The sequence below is a fragment of the Pelophylax lessonae genome, assembly GCF_965119305.1.
Source record: "Pelophylax lessonae genome assembly, chromosome: 1".
Lineage (NCBI taxonomy): Eukaryota > Metazoa > Chordata > Amphibia > Anura > Ranidae > Pelophylax > Pelophylax lessonae.
In genome coordinates, this window is record NC_138768.1 from 547,503,752 (window position 1) to 547,529,945 (window position 26,194).

At 45.7% G+C, this 26,194-nt stretch overlaps 1 protein-coding gene across 1 annotated transcript in view; it reads right to left on the bottom strand.

The window, feature by feature from the left end:
* The window catches only part of WRN (WRN RecQ like helicase), a 248,339-nt gene that overhangs the window by 18,478 nt on the left and 203,667 nt on the right, over nucleotides 1–26,194 (bottom strand). The window contains exon 29 of the mRNA XM_082247844.1: nucleotides 19,082–19,196. Within this exon, the coding sequence (XP_082103970.1) occupies nucleotides 19,082–19,196 (115 nt within the window). The remainder of the gene's footprint in view (nucleotides 1–19,081; nucleotides 19,197–26,194) is intronic.

The window sequence follows — 26,194 nt, forward strand, 5'->3', positions numbered from 1 at the left end:
AGTATATAACCCATGGCAATATTTAAAGAAGCATATGTCCTGCCTGTCCAGCCCACTGGCTGAACAAAAAAAAAAAAAATACCAATCTATGGCGGTCAGATTTTGCAGGTTAGAAAAATGTATACCGTAAAGTGAATAAATTACAAAGAAAGCTTTGATTTTTGCAGTAACGGTCAAAGATACAGAGTAACCTCATTTTACCTGTCCACAAGACTGGACCCTATATAGTGTCCAGGTCTAGCCCATCAAGGTGGGCAAAGCCCCAAAAAGGTCCTTGGGTTCTGGGTTGCATAGGGATGCGAAAGGGTCCTTGGGTACCGGGTTGCATAGGGATGGACCATGGCCCTGGACTTGTATACCACCCTGCGGCTGACTACATGCATCGCACAGGCCATCCCCATGGCGTGGGGCCAAGGTGCAGCTCCCAAAGTTTTACTGAGTAGTTATAAAGAGTTGGTTGAAGAATCCAAAGATACTAATAACTTAGTTAAGCCAAGAGTGACTTCTTCAGAGAGAGGAGGTCTATCACCTTAGGACACAAGCAAAATACTGAAAACTCATTGACTGGTATGGGATTACAGGGGAGGCATCCAGGGGGTGTGTACTCAAAGACTTTGCCAGTGTCCAATCAGCTGAAAGTACAAGCCGATAAACCAAGGTTTATGAACACTTAGCCGGTGTCCTTTACTGTAGGATAAAGATAAATATTTTGTCCATAATTAACGTGGAACTTCAGAAATTTTTCCCAGTTGTGGATAATGGTGAAAAAGGTTAGACTCTGTCAGTTTATTTTGTTGGTTGCTGTCACTATTACTGGCGACTTCCCTAACTAGAACATACAGTCAGGTTCATAAATATTGGGACATCAACACAATTCTAATCTTTTTGGCTCTATACACCACCACAATGGATTTGAAATGAAATAAAAAGATGTGCTTTAACTGCAGATTTTCCGCTTTAATTTGAGGGTAATTACATCCAAATCAGTGTAGGAATTACAACAGTTTGTATATGTGCCTCCCACTTTTTAAGGGACCAAAAGTAATGGGACAGATTAACAATCATAAATCAAACTTTTATTTTTTAATACTTGGTTGCAAATCCTTTGCAGTCAATTACAGACTGAAGTCTGGAACGCATAGACATCCCCAGACGCTGGGTTTCATCCCTCGTGATGCTCTGTCAGGCCTTACTGCAACTGTCTTCAGTTCCTGCTTATTCTTGGGGCATTTTCCATTCAGTTTTGCCTTTAGCAAGTGAAATGCATGCTCAATCGGATTCAGGTCAGGTGATTGACTTGGCCATTGCATAACATTCCACTTCTTTCCCTTAATAAACTCTTTGGTTGCTTTCGCAGTATGCTTCGGGTCATTGTCCATCTGCACTGTGAAGCACCGTCCAATGAGTTCTGAAGCATTTGGCTGAATATGAGCAGATAATATTGCCCGAAACACTTCAGAATTCATCCTGCTGCTTTTGTCAGCAGTCACATCATCAATAAATACATGAGAACCAGTTCCATTGGCAGCCATACATGCCCACGCCATGACACTACCATCACCATGCTTCATTGATGAGGTGGTATGCTTTGGATCATGAGGTTCAACAGAAAAAAAAAATGGCGCTCTAGCGTGCATGAATAAAAGTAAATGGCCCCAAAAAGAGTTCACATATATAATCTTGAAAATTTATTGAGCACATCCAAGGTGAATTGAAACAAATTACATACTTTCAGCCGAACCTTGAAGCTTCTGTATCTCCTTTACATGCTGTAGAGATTACTGATGGAAATCATGGGACCCCCGCACCTTTGAATCCCGAATGAAAGGAAAAAGGGGGCACTCTCTGATGGAAAAAAGCCGGTCCCCAATGTCAGAGGCTCGCTTGGTCTAGTATGCGGCCTCTTTCGGAGACCGGGGCCAGTGCGTTCAACTCCCGCTGTGTCCGCCGTGAACACCGGAAGTCGCACAAGATTATATATGTGAACTCTTTTTGGGGCCATTTACTTTTATTCATGCACGGTAGAGCGCCATCCTTTTTTTCTGTTGAACCTTTCCATACACCATCCTGTGTTTAGGATTAGGCGACCAGCGGTGCAGTCTATATACTGGTATATTAATCTTTGGATTAGGACTTCACAGGAACATTGTGCCCAGAAATAGCGCCTGAATCTTTTTTGTGTTGCTTTGGATCATGAGCAGTTCCTTTCCTTCTCCATACTCTTCTCTTCCCATCACTCTGGTACAAGTTGATCTTGGTCTCATCTGTCCATAGGATGTTGTTCCATAACTGTGAAGGCTTTTTTAGATGTTGTTTGGCAAACTCTAATCTGGCTCACCAATGGTTTACATCTTGTGGTGAGCCCTCTCTATTCACTCTGGTGAAGTCTTCTCTTGATTGTTGACTTTGACACACATACACCTACCTCCTGGAGAGTGTTCTTGATCTGGCCAATTGTTGTGAAGGGTGTTTTCTTCACCAGGGAAAGAATTATTCGGTCATCCACCACAGTTGTTTTCTGTGGTCTTCCGGGTCTTGTGGTGTTGCTGAGCTCAACGGTGCGTTCTTTCTTTTTAAAGATGTTCCAAACAGTTGATTTGGCCACACCTAATGTTTTTGGTATCTCTCTGATGGGTTTGTTTTGTTTTTTCAGCCTAATGATGGCTTGCTTCACTGATAGTGGCAGCTCTTTGGATCTCATATTGAGAGTTGAGAGCAACAGATTCCAAATGCAAATAGCACACTTGAAATTAACTCTGGACCTTTTATCTGCTCCTTGTAAATGGAATAATGAGGGAATAACACACACCTGGCCATGGAACAGCTGAGCAGCCAATTGTCCCATTACTTTTGGTCCCTTAACCACTTGACCTCCGCTCACTTTGCTGCTACTGCACCAAAGTGGCTCGTTCCCGTCCAGCGACGGAGACCTACGTCGCTGGACTCCGCCCCTTGTGGGCGGCGCTCACGCCCGCCGGAGGCTCGCCAGTCGGGCCAGGGGAGGAGCGGCGGCGATCGCCGCTGCTCTTACCCGATCGTCGGGGATTGAGTCTGGAGATCCGCCCGCTGTGTGTAAACGGGCGGATCTCTGAAGTGACAGGCAGGGTCAGATTGCAGGGTTCAGCATAGCTGAACCCTGGATCTGTCCCTGTGTCACCTCCCCCCCCCACACGTCAGTAAGCACCAGGCATACATTAACCCCTCCCTCTCCAATAAAATTAACCCCTTCCCTGCCAGTGTCATTTTTACAGTAACAGTGCATATATATAGCACTGATTACTGCAGTAATGTCACTGCTACCCCCAAAAGTGTCAAAAATGTCAGTCAAGGGTCCGATCTGTCCGCCGCAATGTCGCAGTCCCGCAAAAAAAAAAAAAAAAAAAAAAAAAATCGCAGATCGCCGCCATTACGCGTTAAAAAAAAATACACCAAAAATGATAGAAATCTTTCCCTTTGTTAGTAAACGCAATAACTTTTGCGCAAACCAATCAAAATACGCTTATTGTGATTTTTTTTACCAAACATATGTAGCAGAAAACAAATTGGCCAAAAATTTAAAAAAATTTTGATTTTTACATTTTTTGGGGGGGGGGGGGGGGGGGGGAATTTCATATAAAAAAAATGTGAAAAATATTGTTATTTTTTCAAAATAAACGCTCTTTTTTTGTTTATAGCGCAAAAAGTGCTTAAAAAGTAAGAATGCTTTCAGAATATATATTTTAAAATCAAAAATCGAACAAATATTTCATGTGGCTACCCTTTAGCTTCAAACCAGCATTAATTCTTCTAGGTACACACAGTGCTTGTGCACACAGTTTTTGAAGGAACATGGCAGGTAGGTTGTTTCAAACATCTTGGTGAACTAACTACAGAACATTGTGGTTGTAGGCTGCCTCAAATCCTTCTGTCTCTTTATGTAATCCCAGATAGACTCAATTATTTTGAGATCAGGGCTCTGTAGCGGCCAAACAATTACTTCCAAGACTCTTTGTTCTTCTTTACAGTGGAGATAGTTCTTAATGACATTGGCTGTATGTTTGGGTTTGCTGTCCTGCTGCAGAATAAATTTGGGGCCTATCACATACCTTCCTGATGGTACGACATGATGGATAAGTATCTGCCTTTTTGTTTCTCAGCATTGAGGACACCATTGAACGGGCAACATTGAGGACTGCAGACACAGTGGTCTGCAAAGGAAACAATGCAGCAAAAGAAAAACACATCGTGCTTACTTCCCTTCGACATTAGATGATGTCAAGCAGTGCCATAAGCACAGAACTGGTGGAAACCTGCAGGACCCAGGTATACCCATCTACTGTCTGGAGAAGTCTGGCTAGAAGTGGTTTTTATTGAAGAACTGCGGCCAAAAAGCCATACCTCTGACATGGAAACAAGGCTAAGTGACTCAACTATACATGAAAAGAAAGGAGCTGGGGTGCAGAAAAATGGCAGCAGGTGTTCTGGACTGAGGAGTCAAAATTTTAAATATTTGGCTGTAGCAGGAGGCAGTTTGTTTGCCAAAGAGCTGGAAAGCGATACACTAATGAGTGTGTGCAGGGAATAGTTAAGAATGGTGGTAAGGAAGTTTGGAGCTGCATTTCTGCAAATACAGTTGGAGATTTGGTCAGGACCAATAGTATTCTCAGTGCTAAAAAATATAGGAAGATCTAAAAGCTATCTTCAGTGTAAAGAACAACAAGGAGTATTGGAAGTGATGGTGTGGCCCCCACAGAAACCTGATCTCAACATCACCGAGTCTGTCTGGGATTACACGAAGAGACAGAAGGATCTGAGGCAGCCTACATCCACATAAGATCTCTAGTTAATTCTCAAAGGTGTTTGGAACAACCTACCTGCAGAGTTCCTTCAAAAACTATATGCACATAGCACTGTGTGTACCTAGAAGAATCAATGCTGGTTTGAAGCCAAAGAGTAGTCACACCAAATGTTTTTTTGTTTTGTTCATTTACTTTTCGATTTTGTTTAGTGATAACCCTTTTATTTCTGAAAGAATTCTTAATTTACAGCATTTTCTCACATCTGCCTAAAATTTTTGCAAAGTAATGCATTGTAAAGTTTAGGGGTCCTAGATCTACAGGACCATTTTTCTTTAGGCAAACACAAAAATGGGATTTTTGAACCTACCGTAAAATAAATTTCTCTGAGTTCATTGACAGACACAGCGCTCCATATATTATAACTACTGGGTTCTATTGCCTCCTTCAGGAGTAGGACTAGGCAGAACAAAAAACACCTGACTACCCCCATAGGCCGTCCTCAGCTGGTATATAACCCCACTCTCTGCTCTAGGTAATCAGTTTTGTAGCAAGCAGAATTAGAAGCATCAGAACTCCATAGAGGGGTGGGTGCTGTGTCCGTCGATTAATTTAGAGAAGTGGATTTTAAGGTAACATAAGAGCCCTTAACCAGGACACAGGAGCCGTAACCGGGTCACAGGAGTCCAGTCTGAGAAATAAAGGTTTAAAGAAAAAGCACCCCTCAATAGGGAACAGCCTCTCAAACAGCAGCCTGCAAAACTTTGTGGCCAAAAGAAGCATCCGCAGACACCAAAGTATCTACCTTATAGAACTGCGTGAAAGGTATGCATGGACGACCAAGTGGCTGCCCTGCAAACTTGCGATATTGAAGCCGGATGACAGAAGGCCCAAGAAGCACTCAGCGCCAGAGTAGAATGCGCCGTGACAGGGAAAGGAGGAACCTGACCTTTAATGGAATAGGCCTGAGTCACCGGCTGTCTGATCCATCTGGACACGGTAGCTGAAGAAGCAGCCAGCCCTTTTCTTGGTCCGTCCGTAACCACAAAAAGCGAGTCTGACCTCCGAAAAGACTCCGTAGCTGCCAGATACACCTGAATCGCACGAACCACATACAAGGTATGCAAAGCAAATTTCTTGGGATGAGCCGGCTTGGGACACGAGGAAGGCAACACAAAGTCCTCATTCAAATGGAAGCCAGAGACAACTTTGGGCAGGAATGATGGACAGGGACTGTAACGGACCGTTTCAGCAGACAAGGGGTTAAAATCCGTTTAGGCGATATGCCCCTTTCTGAGAGACAGGCACAGCTACTTGCAGGACATCAAACTCCCGAACTGGATACCAAATAGCACTCCAACCTGGAACCTCACGAATAGCTGCTAGCAGACGAACAGGAAAAGCATACATCAGCTTACACTCCTCTAGCAATCAGTCTCCAACAGCATACAGTGAATCCCCCCAAGAACGAGACAAGGCTCCGTGTGAGGTTCAAGCAGTGGTCTGATTTAGAACTGTTTATTAAATCCACACAAACACATTATATACACTATCAGGTAATGTGAGTCTTATTGCATTAGCATATGCAGATAGATTTGTAAACAGGCAGAAAATAACACTAAACTAATTATCTAGCCACCTGGCCAGAACACTGCAAGGTCATTAGCATGTAAGAATGGAACAGGAATACTTAGCACACCCGACAATAGGTGAATGCAAAGCCACCTCAGACCAAAAGCAACATTTTCATAACTTCTAAAATATGCATCACATTCAAATACATTTTCAGAATCAGCATACTTCAAATGCAAACATAACCAAAAATCATAGAAATCCCTCAAGGGGTTAAAAAGTTAGACGGAAGTCCTTTTCTGACCGACCGCAGGCATGTTTTCATGCCCAAATACAGTCTTAAAGGGGTAAAAGCCCCTAGGTCCATAGTCATATTGCAGGAGGCAAGCAACCAGGCTTCTCCAACGCCCAGTGGCGAGATTGGTCTCGTCACAGGGACAAAGAACCACTTTATCCCTATGGACCACAAAATAGAAACTGCGACAGGATAATACCGCCAATTCCATTAACCTGCGAGCCGAGGTAATAACCACCAAGAATGTCACCTTCTGGGATAACGTAGACAAGGGAATCTCCTGAATATTCTCAAATGGAGGTTTCTGGAGAACTGAAAGTACTAAATTTTAATCCCACAGCGGCAAAAGAGATCGTACAGGTGGAGCCACATGTCGAACCCCCTGAATGAAGGTACGAACTAAAGAGTGCGTGGCTAGGGGTCGCTGAAAGATGATTGCCAGGGCAGATATCTGGCCCTTGATGGTACTCAACTTCTGATCAACGCCCTGTTGAAGAAAGGTAAGACCTGAGCCACAGAAAAGGATCGAGGATGAGCGCCAATCGACTCACACCAAGATTCGTACGCTTTCCACGTACAATGGTATATCTTGCTGGACGACGACTTCCTCGCCTTCGCCATAGTAGGAATCACTGATCCAGACAGACCTCTATCCCTCAGTACCTGGCTTTCAATAGCTAAGCCATTAAAACCAGCAAATTTAAAGCAGGCTGGTAGAACAGCCCATGGGACAACTGGTCTCTGAGAGGAAGCCCCCAAGGGACGTTTACAGCCACCAGGATGATTGTAAGATCCTCGCCCTTAATTCCTTGCAAAAACTGTGAAAGAAGCCAAGGATGATACTGGCCTTACCATGGCCCTTGGACGCCTGCGGCGTCTATCAGAGGACCCTGTGACCGGGTCACCAACTTCGGTATCCATCTGTGGAGCCGAACCAGCTAAAGGAGCTGCATGAAGGACAGTCTTGAAGGTGGATACCACCAGACTCTGAACCTGTATGCAAAATGGAAGAGAGAACTATCTGTGTGACAGCAGCCGGTGAATCACTGCCTATGGTCCCTGAAGTTTGTGCAGAGGAAGGAATAGAAATCAGACCTAAGTAAATTAATTCCCTGGACAGGGATAGGGAGGACCTAGGTAGTTCAGACATCCCCTGAACCTTTGCAGGAATTAAATCCACACAAGGAGACTTGGGACCTAAAAAACCTGAAAGGACAAGCTTTGTCCCCCTTTCTGGGTACCCCCAAAATAAACATTTTGCGGATCTCCTTGACGCTCACCAAAGAAGTCCACGGGTCCAGAAACCAGCGAAGATGTCCCCCCCACCCCAATAATGGGTGAGGGCAGACCTTCATGCTGAAGGAGTCTTGTCTGCTGGTCCGGGGAAGCTAGCTCTAGGCTTACCCGACCAAGGTTGCTTGGAACCCCCCGGGGAAGATTTAAAAGATCTATTTCCCTTATTCTCTGCCCCAGAAGAACAAAATAATTTTCTATGGGCTCTACTGGGATCATGGTTGCTTTATTCAACCTGGAAACAGGAGGGTCCACCACTGGTGGACTAGCCCACTTTTTTAAAAATGGACTCCTCAAAAAGGTAACGTACAGCAAAACGTTTTGGGACCACAAAGGATAATTTTGGTTTTTCCCATTCCTTACAGGTAAACCTGTCAAAATAAGACACATAAGGAAACACCTTTGGAGTACGATGCAACTTGTTTGTACCAAACGACACAGCCACGTCTGTGGCTACATCAGCCACATCCTCCATTTTTAAAGTCTCACGCACTGCAGTGGTAAGTGCGTCTACTAGTCTACCTTTTTCATTCACTGCTGCGACCCTGGAGGAATCATCCTCACTATCAGATGGATCAGGGGGTATGATATTAAGCCCCCCTGGACGGGCCGTGTCCATGGTGGCATCAGGCTGAGAATCAAATGACACAGCTTGAGCAGGGGAAGACGTGGGACACTTCCTCCTAGGCTTTTGCCCACACGCCACTTCCACCCGGGATACTAAGGACTGCAGGACCGCTGTCAGTGCAACCATGGGAAGCTGGGGTTCCGAGGGGACCTGCCATCTCCATGAGGGGGTCAGTGGGGGAGATGTGGCCTGAGGCTCCATAAGGGAAGGAAGACCTTGGAGTAAAAAAACAATCTTTTGGCATAACTAAAGGATCCTCTCAAGGCTCAGGGTACCTATCAGCAGAGAGAGAGATAACAGGGACCCTCAAAGACTCACCCTACCGACCAGAGGAGCCCCTAGAATTTGAATTCAGCATATCATGGATGCTATTCCTGTTTATATGTCCCAGGCACAGGAAGAGGAAACTAAGGAAGAAGAGGAGGAGCTTTGGCATTCCCACGAGGCTTCAGTTGTCTCCAGCATCTCCCAGACTAAAAAAAAATGGCCCCCGTGACATCATCTGGCTACACAAACAGGTCAGCCAACCGGAGACCAGCCAGACTAAGGGAAAACAGCCACCATTAGCTACAAACACTGAAGCATGCTACCAGGATCTTTCCTGCATCCTGTGTAGGACACACGTTTAAAGGAGACTCTGCTGTGCACTCTTCACCAGTCATTGCACTGGGACCACACTGCAAACAGCAGGGCATACACCTAGGGGTCTCCTACACTGGGACCCCTCCCGACTACTGGGGCGTGAAACACACTATCCCAGGATCCTTACAGAGTGGGGATAGAGGGGGAGACCCCAGGGGTCTCTGCTTCATTCTTTGCCCTGGGACCCCCACCAGACTCTAGGTCCAGACAGGGGACGAATGGGAGTGGGGAAGTCCAGCTCAGTGAGGGATTTATAGATGGGAGGAGGGAACCTACAGGCAGGTCCAACCGTCCCTGGAGGTTACCTGCGCCTACCCCAAAGAAAACCACCAAAAGGGGAGAGAGGGGACTGTACTTACCCTTCAATGGTGTGGGTAATGCTCCAGACAGAACTCCTCTCCACCGAAGAAGGGGAGCCGTCGGCCAAGGGACCGCTGCGATTCAGACCTAAGCCCATCCATAAAAGACCCTGCGAGACGTTTAGGCTCTGTGAGGCTATGTCCCGGCGACCTAGCGCATAACTGCGGTCTGCACGCACTTGCTCGCTTGGCTGGGCTGGGGGGACCACTGGATCTAAATTATCCAGCCTGTCGCCCAGCCCAGCAGTTGATTGTAGATCTCCCGAGAGAAAGTAAAAAAGGATGTAAAGAAGAAATTGCTAGGACAAGAGATTACAGATTAAAACTGATTACCTAGAGCAGAGAGGGGGTTATATACCAGCCGAGGACGGCCCATGAGCATAGCCAGGTGTTTTTCATTCTGCCTGGTCCTACTCCTGGAGGAGGCAATATAACACACCAGGTATAATTTATGGAGCGCTGTGTCCATTAAAGAACGAAAGAGAAAACCGCTTCCAGCAGCAAAACAAAAATGCAACACAAAAAGTCCGCTTGTCTTCAGCACAAAACAGCATAAACAAAATATAAGGAAAACACACAGTTCATAGATGGAACTTTAACCCAGGGTTAGAACAGTCCCAGTCTGGCTATCTGGCAGCTTCCAGCAAACATGCAGCACTCCAAACAGGTGTCTCTCTCCAACTCCTACTTGCACACCTACACCTAATACTGCTTCCTGTTTTAAGTGCTGCTTCCTGGAGGCTCTTAACCGTTTGGGGACTGGAGTCCCTGTTGTTAGAAGTGGAGGCCCTTTTCCCACCCGAATGTCACTTCAGGGCCTACGAAATACCAGGTCCTAAATAAGCCACTAATAATGTCGAGAGGACTGCAGGTCAGTCCTCTCTTCTGTGTTACTTTCCCGGAATCCCTCACCCTTTACGGGTAAGACCAGAGTACACCAAACTATCACCATTAAAAGGACCACAAGCCAAATGTTGGTGACTCGTAGCATCCATCCAGGACACACCCTTGGCATCCTGTACAGTATATGTGTATAATCTACATACAATAATGCAATGATTTGCAAATTTCATAAACCCATGCTTTAGCCACAATAAAAACAGATCAAAAATAGAAAACACATCAAATGTTAAAACTGAGAAAATCTAACACACACATGCATGCAATGCACACAGAAAAGGATACCTTTTACCACATGTACATGATACAACAGACACTTATCAGGAATATGAATTGTTGGGAGAAACAAACACTTTAAGACTGTGTAATAATAGTGGGATGTGGTTGCTCCACAGCAATTAGGAAAAATACTGATGGATCATTGTTTCAGCAGAGAAAAGGGTATGAAATCATTAAGAACTGGCAATCCTGCTCCTGGGACTTCTTCTTTAGCCCTTTTGTAGAGCAATTGTTTGTGCGTGGCCTGATGCCAGCACGTGGCAGCATTTAGGACTGCTTGCTGGTCGACTCCTACATCAAAACACTACAAACTTGTGAATCATAACTTAGCAACCTAACCAGCTTTAGCCTTTTGCTGCCAGAGCCGTTTTTTGTACACGTTTAAAAAACAATTTTAATTGTTCCAATTTTTAAGTTATACAATATTACGGCAAAGGTCTAGGAAATGCAAAACATCAGGAAAAAACACACTAATGGTAATTTTAGGGCATGCAAATGAAATAAATTACCAATTTTTTGGGGTACAATATAAAAGACAAGGTTGCACTGAATAGACACCCAACATGTCAAACCTTAAATGTGCGCCCGTGATATGGCGACAAACTTCAGTACCCAATATTTTTAATAGGCAACACAATAAAAGCCCCCTACAGGTCATCAGTTCAGTGTTACAGAGGATATCTGGTGCTAGAAATATTGCTCTCACTGAGTATAACAATCAACAATGTGCACAGGTGGCCCGACACATGCTTTACGTTCAAACATACATGTATGTGGGGGAGTGCCTCAAAAAAATGGATTTTTGTAAGATCTTACCGTAAAATCCTTTTCTCTTAAGCTCATTGACAGACGTAGTCTTCTTGATTCTCAAGAGCTGGGTTATGTTGTCTCCGCAGGAGTAGGACTAGGCAGAAAGACAAAACGTTCTGGCTCCACCTTAGGGGCAGTCCCTGAGGGTATATCCTCCCTCTCTCTGCTACAGGGAATCAGTTCTGTTTTAAAGCAGTACAGAGAATTTAACCCAACCCAACTCAATGATAGAGGGGCGGGTACTACGTCTGTCAATGAGCTTAAGAGAAAAGGATTTTACGGTAAGATCTTACAAAAATCCATTTTTCTCTATCGCTCATTGACAGACGTAGTCTTCTTGATTCTCAAGAGCTGGGACATCCAGAAGCAGTGCCACAAATGAGGGGTGGGATTGACAAAATCAAATCCAATCTAGAAGGCCCAACTGGTGCCAAACTAGAAGTTTTAAAGGCTCATTATAAACAAAGAATGAGACTAAAGAAAAATTTTCCAACGGAAAAAACCCTCGAGGTAGACCACTGGTCTCCTCAAATTGCGGCCTGCAAAACCTTGCGGCCAAACGAGGCATCAGACGATGCCATTACATCAACTTTATAATGTTTAGTAAAGGTATGCACCGACGACCAGGTAGCCGCCTTGCACACCTGGACCACTGACGCCTGATGGCGAAAGGCCCATGACGCACTAAGTGCCCGAGTGGAGTGCGCCTTAACAGGGAACGGGGGCTCCCGACCCTTAATAGAATAAGCCTGTACTACCGTCTGTCTGATCCATCTGGAAATGGTCGCGGCAGATGCAGGCAACCCCTTTTTGGGTCCATCTGGGATCACAAAAAGTGAATCCGTCTTGCGAAACGAGTCTGTCGTTTTCAAGTATACCCTGATCGCCCGGACCACATCCAAGGAGTGTAAAGCAAACTCCCGAGGATGACTGGGCTTAGGACACAGGGAAGGTAATACAATTTCTTCATTCAGATGAAATTCTGAAACCACTTTTGGTAGGAAGGATGGATTCGGACGAAGAACCACCTTATCTCTATGAACCACCAGATATGGTGAACGACAAGATAATGCGGCCAGTTCTGACACCCTGCGTGCAGAAGTAATAGCCACCAAGAAGGCCACCTTCTGGGACAACGTGGGTAGAGGAATCTCCCTAATATCTTCAAAGGGAGGTTTCTGAAGAACCGACAACACTAAATTAAGATCCCAGGGGGGTAACGGCGCGTGCACTGGCGGAGCCAGATGTCGCACCCCCTGGATGAAGTTCCGCACCAAGGAATGAGTAGCCAAAGGCTTCTGAAAGAAGATGGCTAATGCTGAGACCTGACCCTTGATAGTACTCAAGGCCAGTTTCTGCTCAACCCCTTGTTGCAGAAAAGCCAATATTCGACTAATCGAATAAGACCGAGGACGGAACCCCAAAGGTTCACACCATGCAATGTAGGACTTCCATGTGCGATGATAAATCTTTCTGGAAGTCGCTTTCCTTGCTTCAACTAGAGTAGGAATAACTGAAGCTGACAAACCTTTGTCCTTCAGCACCTGGGTCTCAATAGCCAGGCCGTTAAAGCCAGCGATCGTAAAGCAGGATGGAAGATCGGTCCCTGAGACAGTAGATCCTCCCTGAGAGGAAGTCTCCACGGGACGTCCGCCACCAGTCTGACCATGTCGGCGTACCAAGCTCGACGAGGCCAGTCCGGAGCTACCAGGATTACTGGGATTCCTTCCTCCTCTATCCTGCGAAGAAGTCTTGGCAGTAACGCGAGAGGAGGGAAGGCATATATTAGCTGGTATTGCCCCCACGGGGCGATCAGTGCGTCTGCGGTTTCTGCTAGAGGATCGCGGGAGCGAGCCACGAATCTCTGAACTTTCCTGTTGAATCGTGATGCCAACAGATCCACATCCGGGGTGCCCCACCGTAGGCACAACTGGTGGAAAACGTCTGGATGGAGGGACCATTCCCCCTGATCCAGAGTCTGACGGCTGAGATAATCTGCCTGCCAATTCTCCACCCCCGGAATGAACACCGCAGAGATTGCTGGAACAAATCGTTCCGCCCAGCGAAGAATGCAAGCCACTTCTTTGGCCGCTCGGACACTCTTGGTGCCCCCCTGGTGATTGACATAAGCCACGGCCGTGGCATTGTCCGACTGGATCCGAACCGGGCTGCCCTGGAGCTGCTCGGTCCAGTGAATCAGACAAAGTCTGATCGCTCTCAGTTCCAATACATTTATCGGTAACCTGGATTCTTCCGGGGACCAAAGTCCCTGGACAGATAACTGACCGAGAATTCCTCCCCATCCGGATAGACTGGCATCCGTGGTCACTATCGTCCAATATATTGGCAGAAATGACTTTCCCTGGCTGAGCATCGGAGACCGAAGCCACCAGACCAGACACTCTCTGGTCTGTTTGCTCAATCGGATCTGATTGTCCAGGGATTCCGGATTCCGATTCCATCTGAGAAGAATCTCTTGCTGAAGAATTCGGGTATGGGACTGGGCAAATGGGACTGCTTCGAACGAAGCCACCATCAACCCCAGAACCCTCATGCAAGTCCGAAGGGAAGACCAGCTGTTGGACAATAACAAGTGGACTGCTGATTGAATCTTTCGGAGTTTCCCTACCGGAAGAAAAACTCTTGTCCTGACTGTGTCTAGAATTAGACCCAGATATTCGAGCCTCTGGGTGGGAACCAGAAATGACACTTGCTGGTTCACCAGCCACCCGAATTCCTGTAAAGAAATCATAGTAATTTCTATGTTTTGTAGCAAGGTCTGAGGAGACTCTGCATGAAGCAGAAGATCGTCTAGGTAACCAAGGATCGATATACCTCTTTGGCGCAGAAGTGCCAACATTGGGGCCAACACCTTTGTGAAGACCCGCGGAGCCGTGGCGAGACCGAAAGGTAACGCCACAAACTGATAGTGGTTCTCCTCTACGGAAAAGCGTAGAAACCGCTGATGTCCTGCGAAAATGGGAATGTGAAGATAGGCGTCCTTGATGTCTATGGACGCTAGGACATCCCCTGGATGCAGGAAGGCTGCTACCGTGCGAATGGACTCCATTCTGAATCTTCTTATGTTGACGAAAGAATTGAGTGCTCTTAAGTCCAGAATTGGACGCACTTTGCCCTCTTTCCTGGGTATTGTAAACAGGTTTGAATAAAACCCTTGAAACCGTTCTGTCCAAGGAACGTGGACTACCACTCCTTGTTGTAGTAAATCTGTGACTGCTCTCCGCAGATCTTCTAAACGATCTGCGGATAGTCGGATATTGGAAGGGAAGAATCGCGCCGGTGGGAGAGATCGAAACTCGATCTTGTACCCTGACCTTATGACTTCGCAAACCCATTTGTCCGGGATTCTGGAAAGCCATGGATCCGGGAACCGGCGAAGACGTCCCCCCACCCCAGTTATGGGTGGGGGCGCACCTTCAGGCTTTGGATGGTTTATCTTCAGGTCTGGAGGGGGCGGGCTTTTGCTTGCCCGACCAACGACCCCTGACGCCTCCTGCAGGAGCTTTGGAGGACTTAGTTTTTTCACCCGCTGGACGAAAAAACCTCTTGTGAGCAGAAAAAGAAGGCCCTCGTCTTTGACGAGTTCCTCTACCTTTAAAATTTTGCGGTAAAAAGGTGCTCTTTCCACCCGTGAGATCTTTAATGATCTCATCTAAGTTGGCTCCAAATAGACGCTCTCCTGAAAAGGGGATATTAGCCAATGCTTTTTTGGAACCTTGGTCGGCTAACCAACCTTTTAGCCACAGTGTACGCCTGAGAACCACTGCTGAGACTGATGCTCGCGCCAATAATGGAGTGGCGTCTAACGCCGCATCACACACAAACTGTAACCCCTGTATCATTTGTTCCAACAAATCTGATACCGCCTGAGGGACCTCTTCTAAGTCCCGGCGTAACCACTTGGTCCATTCAGTTACAGCCTGCGAAACCAGACCAATAGCTATTATAGGTCTGAAAGCTGATCCAATCAAGGAAAACATGGTGCGAGACATAGCTTCTATCTTGCGATCCACTGGATCTTTAAAAGACGGAGCGTCTTCTAAAGGAATAACCGTGGCTTTATTCAATCTAGCAATTGGTGAATCCACCACAGGTGGTTCTGTCCATTTCTTAATAAGGGTTTCCTCAAACGGATAACGCCTGTCAATGCGTTTAGAAATAGTAAAAGTGCGTTTTGGCAGACGCCATTCTTCTTCGATTGGATTGCCAAAACATTTGGGCAATGGAAAAACCTTCGCCACTTTGATGCGTTTTTTAGTCCCAAAAGGGATTTCAGTTTCAGCTATTTCTGATGGAATACCCTGTAACCTTAAGGTCTCTTGAACAGATACAATGAGTGCGTTTACCAACGCTTCCTCTCGGGCTATGGCGGATGCCGAAACATCCTCCTCACTGTCTGAAGAGACAGGACCCGAGACACCAATCCCAGATGAAGTACCTGCAACTGCAGAAATAGGCTCAGAGTCTGAGTCCGAGGTTTCAGATAATAAGGGGTTAGGCGGGGGTCGCTTTCTTGCGCCCTGTCCCTGACAAGCCACTTCCACCCGGGACACAAAAGTTTCCATAATAGCTGACAATGATTCAATTGTCAATGGGGTGCTGGAGGATCCCGCAGACCCCTCGAGGGGATCCGGAGGAGATACATGAGTGGCAGGGTCCATGTTAATACAGGACACCTTTGCCAGCAAACAAAAAAACGTTTTTTTTTTTTTGTGCGTCTCCCCCTAGCGCAATAGCGCCCCTCAGAGTACCTGCTTCTCGATCCCACAGAGAGAGAGAGGGACCCCCAAGGCTCACCAACCGATGCAGTGCAGTTTCCAACCAACTGCAGTCAGCGTCTGTCTTACACAGACTGGAAGGAGCTGTTTGCTTTTTCCCGGGTAGAAGGTGTGGCTCCGCCCCCTGTGTACGCCTTCCGGCGTTCCCAGCTCTCCACGAGGTAGCTGGGCTCACAAAACATGTCCGCCCCCATAGAAGAGACATAAGACTCCAAAAACATGGCGGCCGGCGTGACCTGAGGACATACATGCATTCGGTCTACGGCAAAATGGCGGCGGACCGCCGAAATCGTTTTCCCAGCACATCCACCTGCATCTCTGCTAAGAGGCGATATATGGATCTACAGAAGATACACTACACATAAGGTAGGATTATACCTCCTATGTCTGCTGTAATGTTACAGTCTGCTGGGTAGAGTGTTAGCTCTTAAACCAAGTCCACTTCCCACAAACACATGCTGTATTACAAGGGGGACTTGTAAGTATCAGATATATACTGACCATATATGGAGGGGCCCATAATACATACTGCCTCATAACGAGGAAAAAAGGGAACGTTTACTCACCATACCGAACCGACAGGCACCCTCTCCTCACAATACCCTCTCCACCGGGGTGGGGGTTTGTGGACCACTCCGGACGCCTCGACTCTCTGGTACCTGGCGTCCAAGCGAGACTTTTAACTCGCAAAGTCAGTCCCTTCACTGGGACTCCATCGCGGCCGACCCAGCGCGGAGCTCTGGTCTGCACGCGCTCGTAGGCAGAAACCGGGGTGACCACTGGATCTCAACATCCAGCCCGTCGCCCGGCCCCGCATACTTACTTGAATATGTCGCGGCCGACCAAGCGTAATGCCATGGTCTGCGCGCGCTCGTAGGCCGGCTGGGGTGACCACAAGTGTCGCCCAGTCCGGCATTTTTGCTTGAAGATCTCACAGGAAAAAAACACTGGAGAAAACTACCTAAAAAATGTCTTTTTCTTAAAGAAAAAAAGTCTTGCCAGGACCAAAAGATCCCAGCAAGGAACTTAGGTCCTTACTCCTGACTAGACAGAAAAAAACTGATTCCCTGTAGCAGAGAGAGGGAGGATATACCCTCAGGGACTGCCCCTAAGGTGGAGCCAGAACGTTTTGTCTTTCTGCCTAGTCCTACTCCTGCGGAGACAACATAACCCAGCTCTTGAGAATCAAGAAGACTACGTCTGTCAATGAGCGATAGAGAAACATTTTTTTTCTGGGGGGGGGGGGGGGGGGTTGTGCTTGGGTGTAACTTTACATTTATTCACAATTAAATAAACTTCTTTTTTCATTAACTTTTTTTTCCATCACATAGGGGACAAAAAGTGATGATTTTTCTTTTCGTGATAATGAGGCCCTTAATGTCTCCACTGTGCTCCAATGAATTGAATGCAGTGCAGATCAGGCTGCATTAGATTGTTGTGAAATGGAGGACTCAGGAGTGAAGTCACACACGTTGCTCCTGGGTCAGCAAAAAGAAAGGCAGCATGCCCACCCCACTCCCTTTCTCTACCAGCCAGCACATGCCATGCTAGTTCCGAGATCTGATTGCCCATCTGCAGGGTGCGCGTCTGTTCCTGGGGGGATGAGGAAGCAATCTGTCAGCTGAGGAGGTGCTGGACTGCTTTCATCTTACAGCCAGGAGTCGACTTGTCAGATATACACACACTCCCGGTGGCTGCAGCCACCAGGTGTGTGTGTGTGTGTAGAACCCCCACCCCACCGTCGGGTCCATACAAAGTACAACCTGGCAGCAAACTGATAATAAAGGCAAAGCCTCCTTTCTTTTTGTCTAAACTAAAGAACAAAAATGAATACTTTTGCAGCTTACCTGTCCTTAGATATGGTGACAGCAACTTTTTTTTTTCTTTTGTGCCTTATTATTATTATTTCAGGTACTTCTATTATAACCTGGTAATCCTGCCATAAACAGACTTCCTGTCCTAGGCTGACAACCATACTGAGCAGCACTGTCACCCTAGGACTGGAAGCAAGTTAGGACTACATAACACACCTCTCTCTTCTCCATAATAAGAGGTGGTGCTCTAATACAGTGGTTCTCAATTCCGGTCCTCGGGACCCACCAACAGGCCAGGTTTGCAAGATAACTAAATTACATCACAGGTGATCTCATTTGCTGCTCAGTGATTGCAGTATTCTAGTCTGCATCCCCCAAGGTAATACTTAAAATCTGGCCTGTTAGTGGGTCCCGAGGACCGGAATTGAGAACCACTGCTCTAATAGGAGGAAGTGCTCTGGAGTCCACAGAGATGGCACAGAACAATGTTACCTAATAACAGTCCAGAGGCAAAAATCACAAGAAATGATCAGCTCAAAAAACTTCAGGCTGAACGAACAGCACTGTTTTTGCACTTGTTGAACAAATATAATTTAGCGCTTTTAATTTTATATTTAACAGACCAAAAGGAAGCAAAAAGAGAAATTTATTGTCGGAGTTTACATACACTTTAGGATCAAACTGAATCAAACCGAAGCTTGGCTGTTCAGCTCAGTGGAAGAACCAGGTGTTGGGAAGTATATGTCAGGCATCAGAATTACCTGCTAGGCCCCCTTTGCTCATAAAGACTTCACATTATTCTAACTGTAAAAATCCACTGAGCTACATAAAATGAGGATTTTAAGCTACAGACTGACACTAAATTTCACCAGAATATTTGACCATTTGAAATCACAAGAAAAGATAAAACTATACCTTTAGACTGTTGGCCAAGCAGAACTCCTTGACTACTTCCACAAGAGGAGCCAACATGTTAGCTTTGGCTTCAGAGACCCCATCAAGCTTCTTCATATTTTCAATTGTTGTTGGTCTTCAAATAAAATTTAGAATATTCATCACTATGTTGTTAAGCATAACATAAGCAAACAAGACCATCCTGTAATAAGCCCTTTACTGCCAGGTAATTTTTCAGTGATGTAATTGTTTGACAATTGCTCGGTCACGCAAGACTGTACCAAATACATTTTAGGTCATTTTTTATTTACAGATAGAACTTTGTTTTGCTGGTATTTAATAACTTCTGAGTTTTTTTTTACTATATATGGTGGGGGCAACGAATATTTTATAACAAAAATATGTTGCCTTTCTTTTTGCTATAAAACATTCAAATTAAAAGTGCCAGGACAGTATGGGCACCTCCAAATTACCTCTTTTTGGAAAGTAGACACCCCAAAGTTATCTCATTTCTTGCCACTATTTTTTGTAAATGAAGCAACAAGCATGAATTTGTGATACACATGGTTTTATGGAGCACCTGTCACTTTATTTCTTAGTCATACATGTACTGATGATATCATTCAAGAACTGTTGCACATTATATGCTGGATATATTCATTCTGTGGTTTAAAGAGCACCTGTCACTTTAAAATTATAATCAACTAAACATGAATTGCACTTTTTTACTTGTGTAGTATTTCTTTGGTACACTAATATGCAGTTTACATGTATTGTGTATATTTTTAATTTTAAACTCACTAGGCATTTTTCTGGAAGTCATCTGACTTCACATATATTATTTAAAGGGAACAACAGACCTATATGTACAATATAATTAGCAGAGCAGCGCCACACCCACTACCTTTTAAATTTCTTATCAATAAAGGACTGAAGTTTTTGTGCCAGTAGTTCGCAAGCCGCTAGGACCATGGGCAAATCGTATAAAGAATCTGTCTGAAAAGTTGTGGCCTCTGATTAGGATCAGCAAATAACTGGGTGATTTGGATAATGAAGTCTAGCATGACCATGGTAATAGCCTCAGCCAGAAGGGGAGAGAATCTCACCACACTCAACTGAGCGAAAAACTCAGAGGACATGATTCCAGGCTGCAGCTGTCAGCACTATCAGTAGGCACGCTGCAATTAGCCTCATCTAGTATCTAGAAACGGATATGCTGTAGCGACTCAGCGGTAATGTAACTGCACCTCAGAGTTTGAAGCATGGCTGATACTGGGAGGGGTTATCCTGAGCTGGCCCACACTTTTTTTTGCCAGTATCAAAGTTTGGGGAAAGCCCTGCTTGTTTGCCTGTTCCCTCCTCCGCTGCCACATTTGACACCTTTCAGGGAGAAGGGGAGAAGGGTACCTAGTTTTGACAGGTACTCGCCCCACTTCCACCTAACTTTGCCTCGGCGAAGACACCCGGAAGCTAAGCCCCCCTCCAGGCCTTATATATAAGAAATGGCAGAGGCAGCACCCACCAATGCTAGCTACAAAGTGCGGAGCTCTTCATCCATGAGAGAAACACCATGAAACTATAAGTCTAATTAACACAAGCTAGAAGGCAGGATCCTCTGAACTTGGCTGCTAGTAAGAAAAACACTCCAGCTCTCTCTTTAGGTGCATTTTAGGACTTAAGCATATATTTTTTACCCCTGTATGTGTGCCCTTGTGCTTCATTTTTTCTAGGTTTAGATTCATTTTAGCTTGGCTGTACATTTTAATTCCTGTAAGGGGATTGCTGATGTTATCTCAAAACTCACTTGGACTAGTCATGATCTAACCATACATCCATTACTAGTAGATATTTCTTAATTGTGGCATTGTGTCAACAGAAAACTTTGAAATACCTGCTATTTTCTAAAAACTGCTATTAGTCTGGTAAAAAGGAAAAAAAACACAAATTCGGTATGAACAATCTGAACTGAGGGTTGGTTGGTTGGCAACAATCAAATTAGCCTTGGTGAAGTTGTTGTGGAAATTTTATTAGGACTAGCATGGACATTTTTTTCAAGATGGGTTTTATTTAGCTTGTCATTATGGCTCCTGTTGTCAGCCTGCTTGCAATACGCTCTGGCATTGAGGAAAGACTAATGGCAGTGAAAACCTTCACTTAGATGTGTAGATGCGTGTTCGCTCTACATAAACATCTCTGCCAGTAAACACTCCATGCGCTGGTCTGTTTGCCGGCAGATATCTAGGAGTCTTGCAGTGCGGAGTTCAAGGATCAAGCAGAAAAGATATGACCACCAGCGGGGGGCCCCTGTAAAATGTGCAGATAGATTTGCTCTGTGAAGTCAGGTTTGCTCTGTGAAGTCAATATTGTTTTGATATCTGCCCCTATGAAGGGATACACGCTCATGTCTTTCTACTGTGCCTGATCACCATTGTGGAAACAGCATGGCTCTTTTCCTGCAGATAGCCTCACGTCTATGGGAACAGTAGTATAATCCTATTTGGCAATGTTCTCTGAGCTTTGCTGAATGAGATTCACGCCAGTAGTAGTGGCGGGAATACATGCAGGAGCTTGATGCGAGCAGTGTTTACAGTTCTACACGCTGGTTTCATTGTGTAGTTTTAGGCGCAAATTCCACTACACATGGGTTTCATTGTTAACTGCAGTGTGCGGATTTCCACACACCAATGACGGGAAGCCGTGCACGCTGTTCTGCTCATTCACGATTGTGTACTCCCCCTTTTTATTGTATATTTGCATGTATACAGGTATGTCACTGGTTGATTTTATGTGAGTAACTTAGGCCATGTGACTGTACATTTGGAACTGATTGGATGATGTTGTATAGCCATCACTTCATGCTGTTGTCCCATAAATAAACAGAGCTCAATCCTTTAGGCAGGACATTCTATCGAGCAGCCAATGTGATAGCAGCCTGTGTGTCTGTATTACTGGGTACTGCTGAGCGCGCTCCTTTACCTTATACAAAAGAGCTGAGAAATGTGTTTTTTTAGCACAACGGGATTAATAGCACTTGGCGTATATTAATATCCAAAAGTGCACTTTTTAGCTCAATGGAGTTATTGGCGCATCAAGCGTATATTAATTTCCAAGGCAAAGTGCAAAGTGAAAAAGAAATAAAAAACCCACTAGCGAGGCATTGGAGTACCCTATAGGGTTAAAGCCTAAATACAGATCAAAATCTGTACACCCTGAGCAAATGCAGCAGACATATCTTGTTTTGGCTAGGGAGGATCTTACAGAGGGGAAAACTTGCCCTAATTTATGGTCCTGTGTGCTTCCTCTGTCGCTAATGCCGTCAGGTCCCCAAGCTTTTTTTCTGCAGCCATCTCAATATCCCCTCTCCTTGACATTATCTTTGACTTCAAGGGCCTGCCTACATTCCAGTTTAGGAAAGAAGGTCACAGCTGCTGCAGGACCGTGGATTGAGATAAGTATCCCAGCCTTTTGGCTAGGTTCAAGTGTAGTATCTGTGATTGTCAGTGTCAAGTAGGGGTACTCCCAACATTATTCAAGCCTTCTAGCTGGGATAGCTGGCTGTATAGTATCCCTGTTAAAATGATGGGGGTCCTGAGGGATTTTCTCTATTGGAACAGAAACTGAAGCACCCACTAGGTAAAGTGTGGGTGGGTGTGAAGGATTCCGAGGGGCCCGTTGCTTCTTGATTCGAGCTGTGCTTTTTTGCTTGGCTGAGAAGGCAGAGGGCCCACAGTGTCAAGCGCCCCCTGGGAATGGCGTCCTGGAATAGCACTATAGATTTGGGACCCTACTGGGATAGGTCCTGACACCTATGCTTTTTTTTCTGCATAAAGCCTTAATGGCCTAGGCCTTTTGGCCGAGACTGGGCAATTTTTCTTGCCAAGTCGCTAGACTTAGCCAGTGCACCTGCGATGGCAGTTTCTCTCTACCTGTGTTACCCTACACTTTTATAGGGTTGTAGATGGACCTTCCAGGGTGACAATGACAAAAAACATGCCATAAAAGCAACAAAAAGAGTGGTTTAAGAAGAAGCCCATTAAGGTCATGGAGTGGTCTAGCCAGTCTCCAGACCTTAATCCTATCGGAAGTCAGGAAGGTTTTTTTATCCTAATGCATTCTTTGCATTAAGATAAAAAGCCTTCTGTGTGTAGCAGCCCCCCCCCAGCACCCCTAATACTTACCTGTACCCCCTCTATGTCCATGAGTCCCCCGGCCATCCTGGGACTCTCCCTCCTGATTGGCTTAGATACAGCAGTGGCGCCACTGGCTCCAATGGCTGTCAATTACAGTCAGTGAGCCAATCAGGAAAGAGAGGGGGTGGGGCCGAATGGCAGCTCTGTGTCTGAATGGACACACGGAGCTGCAGCTCAGCTCGGGTGCCCCCATAACAAGCTGCTTGCCGTGGGGGCACTAGATAGGAGGGAGGGGCAAGGAGCATGAACAAGGGACCCGAGAAGAGGAGGATCCAGGCTGCTCTGTGCAAAACCAACTGCACAGAGGAGGTAAGTATAACAGGTTTGTTATTTAAAAAAAACAAAAAAACTAGACTTTACAAACACTTTTAGGATTTAGAGAAGATCTATGAAGGGGAGAGGACCAAAATCCCCCCCTGAGACGTGTGTAAACCTGGTAACCAACTACAAGAAACATCTTACCTAAGTGCTTGCCAACCAGGGTTCTTTCCACCAAGTACGAAGTCATGTTTTGTTTGGGGATAAACCACGTATTTTACTCACTGAACTGCAACTCAATTTGTAATATTTGTATTGTATATTTTCTCTGGATTTTTGGTTGATATTCTGGCTCTATCATTAAAAAATACACCTATGATAACAATAGACCCTTAATTTCTTTGAAAGTGAGCAAACTTACAAAATGTGCAGGGGATCAAATAATTATTTTCCCCAATTTATGTGTTTCCTTTTCACTCAAGGGGGTGAGGTGTGGGTCTTAAGGCCTACCCTGATGCCAATGGGGAGGATGTATGGCCATTACGTTCCTTCCTCCCCCTGCCACAAAGAGACCCTCATCTAGTACTCGTTGGTTGGCTTTGGTTGATCATGAGCAGAGGGGTCTGCAGGGTCTTTTGGGTTAGGCACATGAGTGTGCCTTACCCTCGTCAGGAGTCTTGCGCCTTGGGGAGGGGGGGGGGGATCAGGTAGAGTTCCTTCCACTTTGTGCAGCACCATATCACCACCCTAAAAGCACATTTTTGTGTGTGCTCACATGCAACTTCTTGTTTACATTTGGGGTTTAGTTTTTGCTAACTGTACCGTCGACTCATTAAAATGAACAAAAAAAAAAAGAAAAGATTTTTTTACTCATCGTAAAATCTATTTCTCTGAGTTCATTGACGGACACAGCGCTCCTTAAATCATAAATACTGGGTTATATTGCCTCCTTCAGGAGTAGGACTAGGCAGGACAAAAAACACCTGGCTACGCCCATGGGCCGTCCTCAGCAGGGAAATAACTCCCCTCTCTGCTCTAGGTAATCAGTTTAGTAGCAAGCAGTATTAGAAGTAACAGAACTCCTTAGAGGGGTAGGTGCTGTGTCCGTCGATTAACCCATTTTCTCTTTTGTTCATCGAAGGACAAAGCACTCCTTAAATCATAACTACCGGGACGTCCCAAAGTAGTGTCAAAAGGAAAATGAGGGGTGGGGAAAATAACCCAAAGGCTAAACACAAGAATCCTAACCAGGACACAGAGCCTTAACCGGGTGACAGGAGTCCCATCTGAAAAATAAAAGTAAAAAAACAAAACAAAAAAAAAAAACAAAAAAAAAAAACAACCCTCAAGAGGGAACAGCCCCTCTTAAACAGCAGCCTGCAAAACCTTGTGGCCAAAAGAAGCATCCGCAGACGCCAAAGTATCTACTTTGCAGAATTTGGTGAAAGTATGCACCGCCGACCAAGTGGCCGCCTTGCAAATTTGAGATATTGATGCTTGATGACGGAAAGGCCCAAGAAGTACTCAGCGCCCAAGTAGAATGCGCTGAGAGGGAAAGGAGGAACGTGACCTTTAATGGAATAGGCCTGAGTCACTGTCTGTCTGACCTCCGAAAGGACTCCGTAGCTGCCAGATACACTCGAATCGCACAAACCACATACAAGGTATGAAAGGCAAATTCCTTGGGATAAGCCGGCTTGGGACACAAGGAAGGCAACACAATGGCCTCATTCAAATGGAAGTCAGAGACAACTTTGGGCAGGAATGATGGACAGGGACGAAGAACCACTCTATCCCTATGGGCCACTAAATAGGGACGACGACAGGATAATATCGGGAATTCCGAAACCCTGCGGGCCAAGGCCGAATGGCCACACAAGACTACCACCTTCTGGTATAACGTAGGCAAGGGAATCTCCTGAATATTCTCAAATAGAGGTTTCTGGAGAACCGGAAGCACGAAGTTTAAATCTCATGGTTGCAAAAGAGACCGCACAGGTAGAGCCACATGTCGAACCCCCTGAATGAAGGTACGAACTAAAGAGTGTATGGCTAGGGATCGTTGAAAGAAGATTGCCAAGGCAGACACCTGGTCCTTGATGGTACTCAAGGCCAACTTCTGCTCAACACCCTGTTGGAGAAAGGCTAAGATCCGAGCCACAGAAAGGGATCAAGGATGTGCGCCAATCGACTCACACCAAGAAATGTAGGCTTTCCACTATATATGTTGCTGGAAGACGACTTCCTCGCCTTTACCATAGTAGGGATCACTGATCCAGACAGACCTCTATCCCTCAGTACCTGGCTTTCAATAGCTAAGCCATTAAAACCAGAGACTGTAAACCAGGATGGTAGATCAGCCCTTGGGACAACCGGTCTTCTCTGAGAGGAAGCCCCCAAGGGGCGTTTACGGCCACCAGAATGATCAGAAGATCCACGCAGGAACCGCAGAAGAAGTCTGAGTCGAGGATGATATTGGCCTTACTGTGGCCCCTGGAAGCCTGCGGCGTCTGCCAGAGAAACCAGTGACCTTGCCACGAACCTTGGTATTCTCCTGTAGACCAAACCAGCTAAAAGAGTTGCATGTAGGACTGTGCAAACAGAACTGTCTTGAAGGTGGATACCACCAGACTCAGAACCTGTATGCAAATCAGAGAGAGAACTGACTGTGTGACAGCAGCCGGTG